Below are 14813 nucleotides of genomic sequence, written 5' to 3'. Positions count from 1 at the left end.
TGAAATGTTACCGTTTACCGAAGTTTGACACTATGTATCGCAGAAACTCAGCTAACAATCAGATCAAGAGAGCCATTTGATTTAACGCTGATAATTTTGCAGGAATAACAAATTGAGACTCGGAAGACTTTTCCTCACTTCTAATGCACATGTTTGAGAGGTATTATCAATACATGTAGCCCCATTTCTCTACTTTTGAAGCAAGACAAACCCACATATGATTTTCTGTAAGATCTTAAGTGAGGTCCTATCATACATTGAAATTTCAGTCAGGATGTTACAAGCAATTGTATCACACATACACCAACACACACATCCGCCTGTATGACTAAAAAGGTTACGATTATCATCGAAACCAAAAAGCAGGATCAATAACATTCTTGTCCTGAGAAACTCCTGTTGTGATGAAGTCTTACCTGATTTTCCTCACAAATCGTATCCAGAGTTTCCAAACCTCTCACTACTTTTTCGCTTGGAAAAATTGCCTCACTTAATGAGCAAAGTATATGGCAAGGAATCACAATGCCAACTAGCTTTTTTTTAAAAAAAAGTCTCCTTCCATTGTTAGGTTCAAATATTAGAAACGAGCATTATTTCTCAACAGTTACAGTGGCAGAGTGGTTAGTGCTCTGTACCTGCAGAGCGAGACAAACTCAATGTCTAGGGTTCAAACCCCAGTGAAGACAGTTTTCCCTTTTCTATTCTTATACCTGTTTTCTTCCATCACGAACCTTAAATATTAGAAATGAGCATTATTTCTCAACAGTTACAGTGGTGCAGTGGTAGTGCTCTGTACCTGCAGAACAAGACAAACTCAATGTCTAGGGTTCAAACCCCAGTGAAGGCAGTTTTCCTTTTTCTATTCTTATACCTCTTTCCTTCCATCATGAACCTTAAATATTAGAAACGAGCATTATTTCTCAACAGTTACAGTGGTGCAGTGGTCAGTGCCTTGTATCTAAAGAGCAAGACAAACTCCTTGTCTAGGGTTCAAATCCCACAGGATGCATGTCTGTGGTTCAAGTCCAGCCAGAGCCTTTTAATTTTCTGTTCTTTGGAGGATGTGGAAGTATAAAGGTAAGAAACGAAGTTTATTCATTGGGAACCGAAATGGTGTAATCGGTTGTTCCTTATGCGATTAGACACTTCTGATCGGCTCGGTTCAAGTCCAGGGTGAGTGATCGCTGGAAAAGGACTTCGCTGGCACCCGTCCCCCTGACAAGGTTCCAAAGCGGCCAAGGGAAATCGCCGGCACCCCTACCCCCTGACAAGGTTCCCAAGCGGCCAAGGGAATTTGCCGGCACCCCTCCCCCTGACAAGGTTCCCAAGTAGCCTGACAAGTATCAGTGGAGAAAATGTTTTACAAAAACTCTTTTAAGTCCAAACAACTGGATCTTTAAATATTTGAAAAGCAAGCTAAAGCTTTCTCCCACCTAATGGTCTAGTGGTAGAGAAAAAGTTTTGGCAGCAGAAGGTCCCTGGTTCAGTCCCAACTACTGCTTTCTTTTCCTCAAAATATATCCTACCTTGTTTAGCAGCTTGCAGAAAACTCATCAAACAAGATTTTTCTAAAAAATTCAATACATGTAATCAATAACTACATCCACTTTATTTATTTAGAACAAACCATTCCATAGCAGGTGAATTAAGTACTTCTAACCATTCATTACATGCAGATAGTTGTATGAGAAGGATTACATTTGCTTCTAATATAAGGCTAATGAAGGATATTTTGAACATGAACTTGGATCTTTTTCATGCCAAATCTGTTCAGTGGCAGCAATTTTCTCTAGTTCAATCACCACCCTTACCCTAATAAATATTCAGTATAAATAAATTCCAGATTGAGATATCGTGATTACAAGGTTTTCACAATTTGACCCCTGGTGACCTCAAATGATCTTTGCCGACCATCAAAAACAATAGGCTTCTTTTACACAATGTGGTACTCCTACACACTAAATATGAGGTCTGCCCATGATTTCTCATCTTGCGTTATCGTGTTTACAGGGTTTTCACAACTTGACCCCTGGTGATCCCAAATGACCTTTGACCTCCACCAAAAACCACAGGCTTCTTGTACTTCATATGGTACTTCTACACTCTAAATATGAGGTCCACCCAAACTTTTCTTCTTGAGATATCGTGTTTACAAGTTTTACACACTTTGACCCCTGGTGACCCCAAATGGCCTTTGACCTAGGCTTCTTGTACTCAATGTGGTACTTCTACACATCAAATATAAAATTGGTCTGACCTTCCCTTCTTGGGATATCGTGTTTACAAGCTGGGCATCACAAACGCACTCACACACAATACACACACGCCATCATGATTGCATAGGTTACGATTATCATCTGTACCAAAAATTAATGGAAAAAACTGAAGAGGAAAGATGGCGATGCTGCATTTAATGATATCTTTGTTCCATCTGCTACACAGAAAAATAACCATGGTTGACACATCTCGGTGCCCACACATTACAGTCACAGAAAATAATCATAACCGTGGTTTTGTGTTTTCCGACAGTAAGGAAACCACAGACAAATCAGTTACTTGCAATTATAACAGTAGTCACTTGGTGTTAATTATTTTTTTCTTTCTTTGGGTCAAGTTTCTGTACCCCTGAATGTGGTCATAAGTCGACTCACATTGTACATAACTGCAAAATACAGCAGATGATAACCAAATTTAATTGATCTAAAATGTTGTACTAAAATGGAGATGGAAAAATTACTAACATGTGCATGCATGGCATGTCATCTGACTTTGAATTTATAAAATGGAAGTACCTTAATAGTTGCAAACAATATTTGTTGACATGTATTTCATTGATCCACCACTGGTTTGCTCATCCTCACCGTATAAAAAATTCTTACGTTAAGTATTTACAGTCTAATATTATTTATACGGGATATAAAATTTGTATTTTGGGGGGAAATATTTTAGTCAAAATTTTTATATTGAACATTATAGGGGATTTGTAGTGGCAGCAGTTGAAACTACTAAATTTAGAAAAAAATGGTTAATGACATAAATGATTAAACAATGCTGATTTGTCCAATTTTTACACAGCTGAAAAATACCCAGTTTGGAAGTAAAATATTTCCATAGGCCACAGACATAAATCAGGAAATTAAAATAGATTTCCTTTGACATTGAGCCCAAAGAAAAAGGGGGAAGACAACAAAATAATATAAAACTTACAAAGGAGAATTAATTCACATAATTAATTTTTTTTTAAATGTTTCACATTGTAAACCAGCTAATGTAAGCATCGGATTCTGTATTAAAGAAACAAGTGGAAAAAAGTTCACCCAAAACATATACCAATAATGAGTTTAAGAAATTGTTATAAATATATATATAAGATTAACTTTAATATTTGCCTATAAACGACACATTTGCCAGCTGAACCAGGTGCCTATAGTTACTAACTGATAGTTTTAACGACATTTTGTGGTTCATACAATATTTTAGAAACTTGGAATTTTTGTACAAGCACTGCCAGCATTGCTGTGGCCGAGTGGATAAAGGCGGTGGCATTTGAAGCAATGAGGCTTAGCAATCGGGAGGTTCGGGGTTCGATTCCCGGCCGGGTCATAGGAAGGTGGGTTTTTCATCCAAGAGCAATCTACGGTTTTCCCATCTGAAATGACTTTCTAAATTTAAAAGATTCCAAATTTGAGTTAAATTGTTGACTGGAACATTTGGAAGCCACCCGACGTGTAAGTTGTAATCCATAAGCCCTTGCGGGTTTCTCCCACATTTGTGGTCGCTTAAGCGTCGTAAAAATAACTGCTGATTATTATTATTATTATTATATAAAATACTCCATTATTCTCTGAGGTAGAGTTGCAGTAATTAAGCATTGTGTTATGACAAAGCTTCTTTGAAACACCATTACAAGGGATTGTTACTTGAGAAAGATAACATGTATTCAAATTATGAACAAATAAAGTGTAGCTGGGTTTATTAGTCAGTGTTATGTGTGGGAGTTATCCAACCTGCTCAATGGCCGATGTCAAACACACAGTGTGTGTGCTGTATTGAACTAATGCCACATACTATTGGCACACTAAGGGTCTCTGAGGAATCAAATAAAACACACGTAATGAAAACATGGTTGACTAAACAGCTCAAAGAAATCAACAGTTATCTGGGTAAATCCTACGAAAAATAACAAAAATTCTGCTTTCTTGAAGAAAGAAAATGGCTCTGTATCACACAGTGACTTAATCTGAGACTGGAGGGTTCTTTCATGACAGTGAAAGAGGTAGCAGTTTACTTCATAGCCGCAACTAGCATAGTGAGAAATGGCCACCGGAAAAAGAAAAAAACAACCCGGTCTGCGTCAGCACACCCTAAACATAACCATAAATATAGTTCGCTCTATCGTAGAAAAATTTGTATCTGGTGAATGTGAAGTGGTTATCCTACGGGCAGAGTTCCACATAGTTACCGGGGAAGAGCCCCGTATATCCATTCATAACACCTTCGTACCAACCGTCCGGGTTTTTCTGGAGGACGTAGATGAGGGAGCCCTCCGCGAATGTCAGTTCGTCATCTCTGGTGGCTTCGTAGTCAAAGATGGCAATAACTGTGAAGGTTGAAAGACAAAAGAATGATTAGGAATAATTAGCATGAAAAGACAAAAGAAGAAAAACTCGCCCATCAATGCATTAAAGGACATGATGCATTGAGGACTTGAATAAGTCTAAATGTGATGAATTTTTACAAATAGAAAAATCAAATTGATTGAAAGTAAAGATTTATACAACAAAATAACAAATGCATGAGGAATTAGAAAATATGAAGATACAATTGCACAGTTTCTTAAAAGAGGGGTTAACAATGAAACTTGTAAAATGCAAGTCCCTGAAATACAGGTAAATAAATAAATACAGAATGAGGGAAGAATGAAAAGAATCAACCCCTCCCAACCTCAAATTTAAAAAAAAAAAACCTACGAACAGGAGAAAATTTTTATTATCACACAGGTATAAGTCAGTACATTACACAGTACAGCATTGCTTGGTACTTACTATACGGGAATCTGATGGATAATTAAGGGTTCTTTTAAGTACTACTACTGCTGATGACGTTTAACATTGGCCATAGAGTGTAATGAAGTGCGGTTAACTACAATATCATCTATTTTTGTAACTTGTTTAAATGTGCAATCTGAGACAGAAATGTGCACTATCACAAGGAACAATACCAGCCTCTCTGTGGTATATCTTACATGTACAAGGGACAGTGTTACTTCAAGCTTATACACAGTATTACATATACAGGCCACAGGCTATGCGATGCTCTCATCAACATGAATATTAAGCAGTGGCAGGGTAAGAGTATGTACAAGCATTCATGTCTCGATTTGTACCATCCACAAAGCACAAACATACAAACCAAGACACCAGTGGCTGTAACATGGTTAAGGACTTAACATTGTTAATTTGCTCATTGTTACGCAACGTGGCTATAAGCAGTAGCTGCACAAAATTGTACAAATTAATGTGACTGTACATAGGGAACCAGAATGCATTGAAAGAGATACAGTAAGTTGGGCCCTCTGGATTTAGTCGCTTTGTATAAAGGAAAGCAAAAACGGGGACTTTTACAAACCTTTTTCAACAAAACTACCAGGAACCCAAGAGGGTTCATCGGTCTGTAGGAATTCAGGAGGGGGAGGCATGGTGTCATCCACAGGTGGAGGTGGTGCCATGAAATCTGTTTTAAATCAAAACGAAACACATGACTGAGAGGAGAGGCAACGTCAACTGTAACTTTTGTGTACAGTAGGTAACTCATTTGAAGGAGACTGAACTACTTAATGCAAAATTATTGAAATGTTTCCTTATAAAAAAATTCAAGAAATGACTTTAGGTGTTTTTGTCATGACTGCGGAAGGATTCGTCAACACATGCTCAGTAACATCAGACAGAGGGCAGCACCTATCTCATCCGTTACTTCACCGACATCACACCGACACCACATCAACGACATCACACCGACATCTCACTTCACCGACATCTAATTGTATTAAGGCTTTAATACATAAGGTCCCTCAGGTAAGTCCCCTAATGTAACCCTCCAACTTCCAATTCCACCCCCCCCCCACCCCACACACCTCCTGAAGAACCACTTGTACTATTTGTATGTTGGTCAGTGTACTGGTACTACATTTTCCTCATTTCCATTTTGCATTATCTTTTCCGATGCAGTTTATCGACATCCACACCACAAAGACCCAGCTACACACTGTAAGCTCGATCTTTAACCTCTTGCATGACAGGCATTATAGCTGGCTACATATCTTCATAAATGGTCAGCAAAATCCAGTCCTTCGTTTACTTACCTTCCTGCTCATAATCGACTGGAGGAGGGGGTAGTTCTACTTGTGAATCAGGGCTACCTATGTCCCCTGCGCCTCCTCTCATATGCAGCGCCTGGTTCAGCTGGGAGGAGAAGGGACTCTGTGCTGGGGGAGGGAGCTCGTCTGCAGCGGGTGGTGGTGGTGTCCCCACGAATTGCTGTGCAGGTGGTGGTGTAGGGGGAGGTGGTGCACCCATATGAGGCATTGGACCTTTTCAAAGAGGAGACAATGGGGCTCATGTTAGTATTAACCACATGCAACCTTGAAACACAACAAAAAAAATTGTCAAAATATAAAAAATTTAAATTAAAAAAAAATATGACTAAAATTGTTAGTATCTGTGATAGGTGAGCCAGAGGAAGAAGGCAAAAAAATATGAAATTAAATTTAAAAAAATATAATTTTTTTTACAAAAAATGGCAGAAAGATCTGAACCAATAAATTGGAAAGAAAATTGATCAAGACTACTTATTAAAATGAAAATTCCTGAGAAACTCATAACAGTCATTCAATATTGTTTCTGTGTGTTCACTAAGGCAAGGATAGTCTATGTTACACTCTGGAGGTACACTAATGATGGAAATAATGAGTTTCAGTTTTCTCATGTTTTGCTACTTGAGATTCCTTAACTAAAATGACCTGAGTTACACCAGAGTACTTCCACACTACACTGACTCAATGAGCACTCAAATCTGAAGTATATCATTTTCTTTGAAATCTAGAGGGAATTTCTTCTGATCCAAAATGGTGGAGTTATCGGTTTAAATCATTTGATAAACATGAAAAGTTATAACCAAGTGTTATACCCAAAATTAGGTATAGCCACTATCAAAGTGTTATCAAAGTGTGGCTAGGCTAACCAGTTGAACTTTCTCTTTGCAACTGATAAAGATAAAATGTTATGACAAATGCTATACCTAAACATAGGTATATCTGCTATCACAGTGTTATCTATGGGCAACGTTAACAGTTGAGTTCTTTTGCGACTGATCAAAATAAAACGTTATGACAAATGCTATACCAAAAAGTAGGTATATCTGCTATCAAAGTGTTATAGGTTAACGCTAACCACTTTTCTCTCCTCTTCAGGGAACAGAGTTTCCTTGAGATATTACACATCTGTAGTAAAACTTACCACAGTTCACAAATGTTTGTGTTCAATTATAACCATGACAGCAGACAGTCCCATTGCAAACAAAACCAGCTGTCCTTCTGCTGCTAAATATCATTCCAAAGACGAAACCACCAAAACTTAACATTGTCCTTAGTGATTCAGTTTTGGCAGCAATATGGGGCTTCACTCTTTAAAACTTAACAAAAATCAATTCATCAAAGACCTTTTGAAGATTGTCTTCAGTTTAAAAAAATTATTTGGATAGTTCATGAGCTCTCTGGGCTGTGATGACTCATATTTGATACAATGCTTCTAAAAACCCAAAAGATCCCAAGACCTTCCTATATAATACCAAATCATTAAATAAAAAGATTACTGCTTTTCTATTTTGAGAGCCAATAGCTTTTTAGCTAATGCAAAAAATTGATGATTGGTGATTTTATGATTTTAATTAGCAATACGATGAGAGGCTGAGGTAATCAATGGATCATACGATCAGACAAATACCAATACTTAATCCTCCCCCCACCCTCTCCCCTCCCCTCCCCTCACCCCAAAAAATACAAAAAGCCACCAACATGAAAACAATTACAATGGGGAAACTACAATAGAGACACATACAAAAACAGATAAGACTGTCTTGGATATAAGATAAGATTTTAGATGAAAGACTGTTGTAGATAATACAGATATGGTCACCTGTGCACCAATGAATATGCATGATCAAGCTCTTCCGATTGCCACATTGAACATATCCTTTCCTGTCATATATATACATGAAGGATTTTTACAAAAAAACATGCTTAAGATTTGACAATTATTTTAAACAAAAGCAAAATATAAACATTTTGAAATAAGGAAAAGAATGACCCAACTGAAGGATTCGATGAGCAAAAATAAAAAATAAACACCTCCCTTCCCCCCCCCCCCCCCAAGAAAGAAACCAGCAACAGAAATATGATATTTCAAATTTTTAAAATTTCCTTTGCCATTATATATACCTTTACGATTCTGGCAATAGCATATCACTTTACAAAGCATGGTCAGTATGCCTTTGATATTAAACTTAAGATTCTATAGGTTAAATCTACAAACAAAAATTCTAGTCGGGATCTTTCTTTAATCCCTCGTTAGAGGCGAGTCTATTTAAACAGCGTTTTGTTAGAAGCTGCACAATTGTTTTTACTATGTATGAATTATGATTTCTGTCCATGCATGTTCTACTATTGTTTCCATGGCAATGTAAAGCAATAGCGACTCTATCAATAGTCTGCTTCTGAAATCTGCAAAAACAAATAAAATGGTACCCACTTCAGGTCCCTCAGGGGACAGGACAGTAAAGGGGTGAGGAGGGAATGGCTAGGGGGAATGGTTGGTAAGCCTTCTGACAGCAACGTTAAGTAAGGGGAGTTGGTATACTATCTGTTCGGACAGAAGCAGATAAACTGACAAATGAGAAAAACAGGATATGTATCCACCTACCCCTCAAGTTACTTTATGACTTGTACTTATCACAGGAATACTAACAAATGTCACACTAAGGGTTACACTGAGCAAAATTAGAAATTTTGTTTGCCCTGCCATGCACATCAATGACTAGCACTTAACGTAAAGAAGATGGATATGGGAGGGGGGGAGGGGGGAACAGTGGGATGCATACAAATATCTTCTGGAATACACATCCATCAGACTAAAATTATTCCTTTTTTTCAAAGGTTGATGAGGTCAGCTGAATTTGAATAACTTTAACAATATTCCAGGTATTATGATTGTAATGTCTCTACTGGCATCAAGTTAGATCAATTCTGTTAAGAATGAAAATAACTGCTAGGAAAAAGAAAAAAAAAAAAACACCCAACCCAACCTTGAGAGTGCATTTCAAATTATGTAGAAAATGAGGTATGTTTGTTGAGGTACAGATAAAGACAGACAGACAGACAGAAATCGATAGAGGGAGGGAGGGAGAGGCTGTGTGGGGAGAGGAAGAAGCTTAGATTGTTTTTCCTAATGATAAGATTAAAAACATCTAACATGCAAACTACACCCAGCACCAGTTTTCTAGTTCCTTAATACATGAAACCCCAAAAAACAATCTGTATGATGACAGTGATTCAGAAATCGTGCTGGAGTAATCAGGCTCGAGTCTTACCCAATGAACCGCGCAAAAATGCGGGCGTCCATGGTATGGAGGCTTGCCTAATAGATGCATTCATACCATATTCGTCATCTATAAGAGATTTAATTTGTTTTCAAATATTACAATGAAAAAATGAAGGGAAAAAAATTATGAAAACAAAAGAAAAAGATGGAAATGCATGAAATGCTTCTGAAGGTTAGTGTTAATATTATCATATCTGTTAAAATCTCCGAATACACATCTTACCTACCAGTCATGGACCATGATTCTTGAAGTTATGTTCACAATAACAGACAATGGAGTGAAGTTTTATTGTCAGTAATTATATATATATTAACATTTTCAGCTGATTCCTTCATGAATATGCAAAGCCAGCAAATATATATGTATATGTCTGATTTTCAGACTTTGCCATAACTTCTCCAAATATTGCAATATTTGAAAATTAGCATATAGATTGCAGGATGATACGGGACACCAGGAATAACGGGATTTAGTTTCTATGGCGATAATAATTAGCTACGTTCAGACCGCAGGCATGTTTGGTCAACGAACTAACGGGTATCTTTCCTTTAGACAAAACGCAAATGAATTTGAAAGATGTAACATTTGTCCATGATTCAATCCACTGCTGCTCTTGGAAGGATACAGAATTCCATTGACTTATGTACTAACAAACTTGATTAGTGACATAAAAATTTAGCAAATTCGATCTCTGTGAACGCAATTTCCAGCAAAACTTTACAGATTTAAATATTGCACAGGCAGAATCTTTTGACAGGCCTGGCTGATCAACACCAAATCATAAAAAAATAACATAAAAACCTTTACGGTAAGGTTAGATAAAAATTAGTCTGTCAAGAGATCTTTGAGAAATTTCTCGAGCAGAGTTTTTTCTTATAGTGCTAATTTTTATAAATATATATATTTTTTTATTATACACAAGAACCCAAAGCTGCTTTTTTTTTTAGCAAATTGACCCACGGTTAAGATTTCACAGCATAAGTTGAAAGTTATAAAAATGCTTGAAAGACCAAACATCATTTCTGGAAGGAACTTGAGTGTTATGTAATCAACAGTCATTGAAGACATTTTCCCTGCCTATAGAATAACACCCTCTATGAAGTAACTAAGGAAGTTTTCAAGTAACTTTCAAGTTTTCCATTGGCATTTCCACATTTACATAATTCACAATGACTGTTTGACTTATCAAAGAAAGAAAAAAGGTTTGAAAGAGCCATCCCTGTGTGATGGGGACGTGACCTACTTGTGCTGTCTTGGGTCATAGATGGCGGTGGTGGAGCATTGTTGGACATTGTCATTCCTGCCATGTTTGGTGTCATACTGGGCGGTGGAGGGGCACCCATGTTTGATATCTGGGAAGGGGGTCGGTCTTTGCTCTGAGGGAGGGGCGAATTCTGGGAACTTTGTAGGGATGTCTGCGAATCGTGTCTGGCACTGGTGTACCCTCCGGGAGGGAGAGGCGCTGGCGGGGGTGCACCCATCGGTTTCCTCCTGGACATGGAGTCATAATGACCTGGAAGAGTGGAGAGAACAGAGATGGAAATAGTGCAAGGCAAATCAGATTTGTTAAATACGTTAGAACTGAAAAAGAATTACACAAATAATCTATCACCATGTATGAGGTCACCCATTGCAGAGCTCATCTTCATTTTCAAATCAATTTAATTTCTTTTTATTCCATCGTTGTAGAAAGCTATAAAATGGGAGTTTGATCGACGATTTTCACGTTTGTCTGAAGTAGAGATTTGATTTCACAATTATTTGCAAAGTGTAAAAGAATTACCAAGTCATCAAGTCTGCTAAAAAATACTTCACTTGTATCAAATTCAACACTGCTGTTGGTTGGCAAAACTCCTCTTTTGGTCTCACCTTTTTGTCAACATGGGTTTTTTTTTTCTTTCCGATTTCTGACATATATGCAAGAATTTAACCAACATGAACAGCAAACACAACTAGTTCTATTGGAAAAAAACTGATCAGAATACTTCATAACTCTAAATATAATTACCAGACAAAAATTTTTGGATTAAGTTTGCAGTCAGATGTCAAGAAATGAAAGAAGATAATGAAGGTACACTGGTGAGAACCGGCACCACAACATACGGTCTACAAGTGTGTAAGGATGGGTTTTAGACCGTGTCGGTCCATTTTCCATGTTCCAATTCAACGAGGGGAGTGAAGAGGTGCCAAAAAAAAAGTATTAACGACCAGAACCATTTTCAAGTGGAAAATATGTTTAAAATACCAGCATGCGCAGGATTTCTGCCGAGAGAAACCGGAAAATCGGCGCTCCCGCTGGTCCCGGTGCTACCGATGGAGTCGGTCCGTCTACTCGGCGCCCGCTGCCTCGTACTCGGACTTAACTTGGTGCCGTGACCCATGTCGTCCAGAATGGAGTAATCGATTGGAGTTGATTTGTATTTCTGCTGCTTCTCTTGGTTGCTTGGCGCGACGATCTTGTGAGTCCGAGGGCAGCTCTTACTGGTCGTCAGGACCCCGATCTCTCGCCGGGCGACTTTCTCCTTGTGAATACTAACAGTCTGCAAATGATTGAACAAAATTTAACAACACAAGTTGACAATTATTTCGGAAAAGTCATAACAGACGGGAGCGCTAGCCCTCTTGATAGTTATCATATCTTGTCGGTTCCAACATGGTCTGTCAAATACAGTTTCACATCGTTTACCAATCATGAAGCCCTATGAGGTATACATGCATTGCTATAACAGTGACACACCATAATGTTGAGCTATGAGCACTCGTTGGAGGAACTGTAAGGCTGTCTTGTCTTGTAATATATTTCACTATATTTTCAAAGACACACCCGAGAAACCCCTATGATCATCCCCAGTGCTGAGAACCTGAGCCGTACAGTACCCTATCCATTGCACCAAGTGTTCATTAAAGTATAGTACAACTTTCTTGTACAGAGAAAGCAATGCACACTAACACACACAAATTCATACCAAAGGATTGGTTACCCAGGGCTTTATTCACAAATTAGAAAGCAACCAATTTGGAGATGAGAGAAAAACTTTTGGCCAACAGGATGGTTTACTAATTTACCTGTGTTTGCAATGGAAAAGAAAAACAAGAGTTTTATCTGTGTATATAAGTGAGATCTTACCTGTGCTATATGGTTGATATTTGTCTCCATATTGGATAACTGTGTTGCTTGTAAGTCCAACATATTTAACATACTGGTTGCTAGGGTGTTGATTTGGTAGGCCACACTGGCCAAGGACTGAGTCACATAGTTCTTAGTCTCCTCCAAAGCTTGTCTCTTGTTCGCTGCCTGCAAGAACAACAACATCATCAAATTAAATGAACTCTTTAGTGGTACAAGAATGAGCATTATTTAACACCATGGCTACCTCACTCAGTCTTTGTTACTACATGGCAACATTGGTTAACACTCAAAATCCACAAAGTACCAGTAAATAAATACTCCTAAACTGTAAAAGAATAGCTAAACAATGCAAATTCCTGTGGTTATTTAGCATACCTTGCATGGTTTGTTTGAGATTATTATATTACACATCTATCTGCAGCAGATATATGCATAATATCTTGACACTGTATAAATGCCTACTGCATGAGCTAGAAGATGCACAGACATGTACCAATTTAATGTTAAAATACATCAGGTACAAATCTAGCGTCAACCTACTAAGTGGTTGCTTGCTATAAAGGGAAATTAAAACCAACATTAGAGAATTCAGTATCCATTAACTTTTAAGTGGAGAAATATACCTGGCATGGCATAGCAAATACTATAGCAAAATGGGTAAATTGCTTTACAAATGTAAAGCCTAGCATTCCAACATTGCTGTAGTTACTAAATTACTCCCTGTTACCGGTACTTTAACACCTCAACTATCAATAGGCTTAATTAATAATACACACAATAACAATTGGATTGACACACCCAACACAGTGGCTTCGCTTTGAGTAAAGGATGTCTCTGTTTACTGATTTATGGGTATAACTGTAGGGCTTTACTTAGTCTTAATCAAACTGTTGTGGTGGCAGGACTATGTTATAAATAGCTAGGCTATGCATAGCCTATTCTGAGGAAGCTTACTTTACTAATACTAGCCTAGGCCCCTAGACTAGGCCTTACTGTTGTTAGTGTACTGTTACGTTACCTTCTCATAGTTTTCTTCACAGTAACTGGCGACCTGAGGAAGATTATTATGTGAATCAATTAAGGCCTGCCTTCCAGTTGGAATTTCATTGACCAGAAGGTCTTCCAATGTAGACATCATGATGAAAGCCTACGATTTCCGTTTATTTGCACTCCAAAACTGTAGAAAGTCTGATACCAACTTCGACGGAAATCCTTACACTATACTAACGTAAAATTCTTGTTAACGTAGGTTACATACACAAATTAGCTAGACTGACCAAGCCTAGCTACCTTTTCTCTTCCTTGTCGGAGATTGTGGATAATCACCCTGGAAGTGAGGGCGCTATAGCAAATGTATCAACTTTAGGTGTTTATACGGTGATTGCATGTAGTAGTTACGATGGCCGTACTGGTACGGGACGCGAAATTATTTTTCCCACTTGAACGCGGCCACATGGGCGTGGCTTATGAAATACGTCACAGGCCGGCAAGTTTGTGACTTCGACTTCGAGCTCTTACGTAAAGCTCTTAAATAATATACTCAGCTAATATACTCAGGCCTAATATACTCAGGCCTAAGACATGACTTCATGAGATCCATGATGATGTGCGACTGCTCCTCCCAGTCAATCGGGTCTTATGGAGCTCTTGAGGTAAATTCCATCACAAAATCAAACTGTGTTTGTTTATTAGATGTGTTATGAACCTCCCGTGTCTGGAAAAGTTTGGAAAAGAACCTCCAGTGACAGCAGGGTCTGGAAAAGTTATAGGTAGGCGTACTGACCTTTCAATGCTAAAAACCTACAAAGATACATGTATTGTATTGTGCCCCATATTGTTTTATCCATCATTCTAAATTATTTGTTCATTTATAAATGAACTCCCTTTTAAACGGCAGTAAGGAGCCTACGTGCTTTCATCATTAGTTCGTATTGTTACGGACTTGAAATATTCTACCCATTTTATTAAACAGTTGTCACTTGCGTCTGTATTAACTATGACCAGGGAGCTGTTACTGTTAGAGTAGCAG

The 14813-nt window shown here is 38.0% G+C and overlaps 1 protein-coding gene across 3 annotated transcripts; it reads right to left on the bottom strand.

Moving 5' to 3' along the window:
* Positions 1 to 1593: 1593 nt before the first annotated feature.
* On the bottom strand, positions 1594 to 14058 carry LOC139966857 (abl interactor 2-like). Of its 3 annotated transcripts, XM_071970281.1 has the most exons (8): positions 13803 to 14057; positions 12782 to 12949; positions 11900 to 12194; positions 10898 to 11167; positions 9643 to 9720; positions 6362 to 6589; positions 5629 to 5733; positions 1594 to 4600 (listed from the first exon to the last, which is right to left on the bottom strand). In XM_071970281.1, the coding sequence occupies exons 1-8, from the start codon at positions 13920 to 13922 to the stop codon at positions 4437 to 4439; spliced, it is 1428 nt and encodes a 475-aa protein (XP_071826382.1). In that variant the 5' UTR covers positions 13923 to 14057; the 3' UTR covers positions 1594 to 4436. The 3 variants fall into 3 exon arrangements, with proteins under 3 accessions (XP_071826382.1, XP_071826384.1, XP_071826383.1); XM_071970283.1 differs by lacking the exon at positions 6362 to 6589 and having other exon boundaries at positions 13803 to 14058; XM_071970282.1 differs by lacking the exon at positions 9643 to 9720 and having other exon boundaries at positions 13803 to 14055.
* Between the last annotated feature and the right edge of the window lie 755 nt (positions 14059 to 14813).

The sequence above is a fragment of the Apostichopus japonicus genome, chromosome 4 (genome assembly GCF_037975245.1).
Source record: "Apostichopus japonicus isolate 1M-3 chromosome 4, ASM3797524v1, whole genome shotgun sequence".
Lineage (NCBI taxonomy): Eukaryota > Metazoa > Echinodermata > Holothuroidea > Aspidochirotida > Stichopodidae > Apostichopus > Apostichopus japonicus.
Note: the sequence above shows the minus strand (reverse complement) of the source record. Positions and strands in the feature narration are given on the sequence as shown.

Bases quoted from the DNA above. Each gene is read 5' to 3' on its own strand.
- LOC139966857 (XM_071970281.1), bottom strand. From the start codon at position 13,922: ATGATGTCTACATTGGAAGACCTTCTGGTCAATGAAATTCCAACTGGA. The intron at 11,168-11,899 runs GTATTTTAAACA...CCACTCTTCCAG, and splicing joins CAGAAATCCTGCGCATGCTG to GTCATTATGACTCCATGTCC. The intron at 6,590-9,642 runs GTAAGACTCGAG...CTCTTTGAAAAG, and splicing joins ATTTTTGCGCGGTTCATTGG to GTCCAATGCCTCATATGGGT.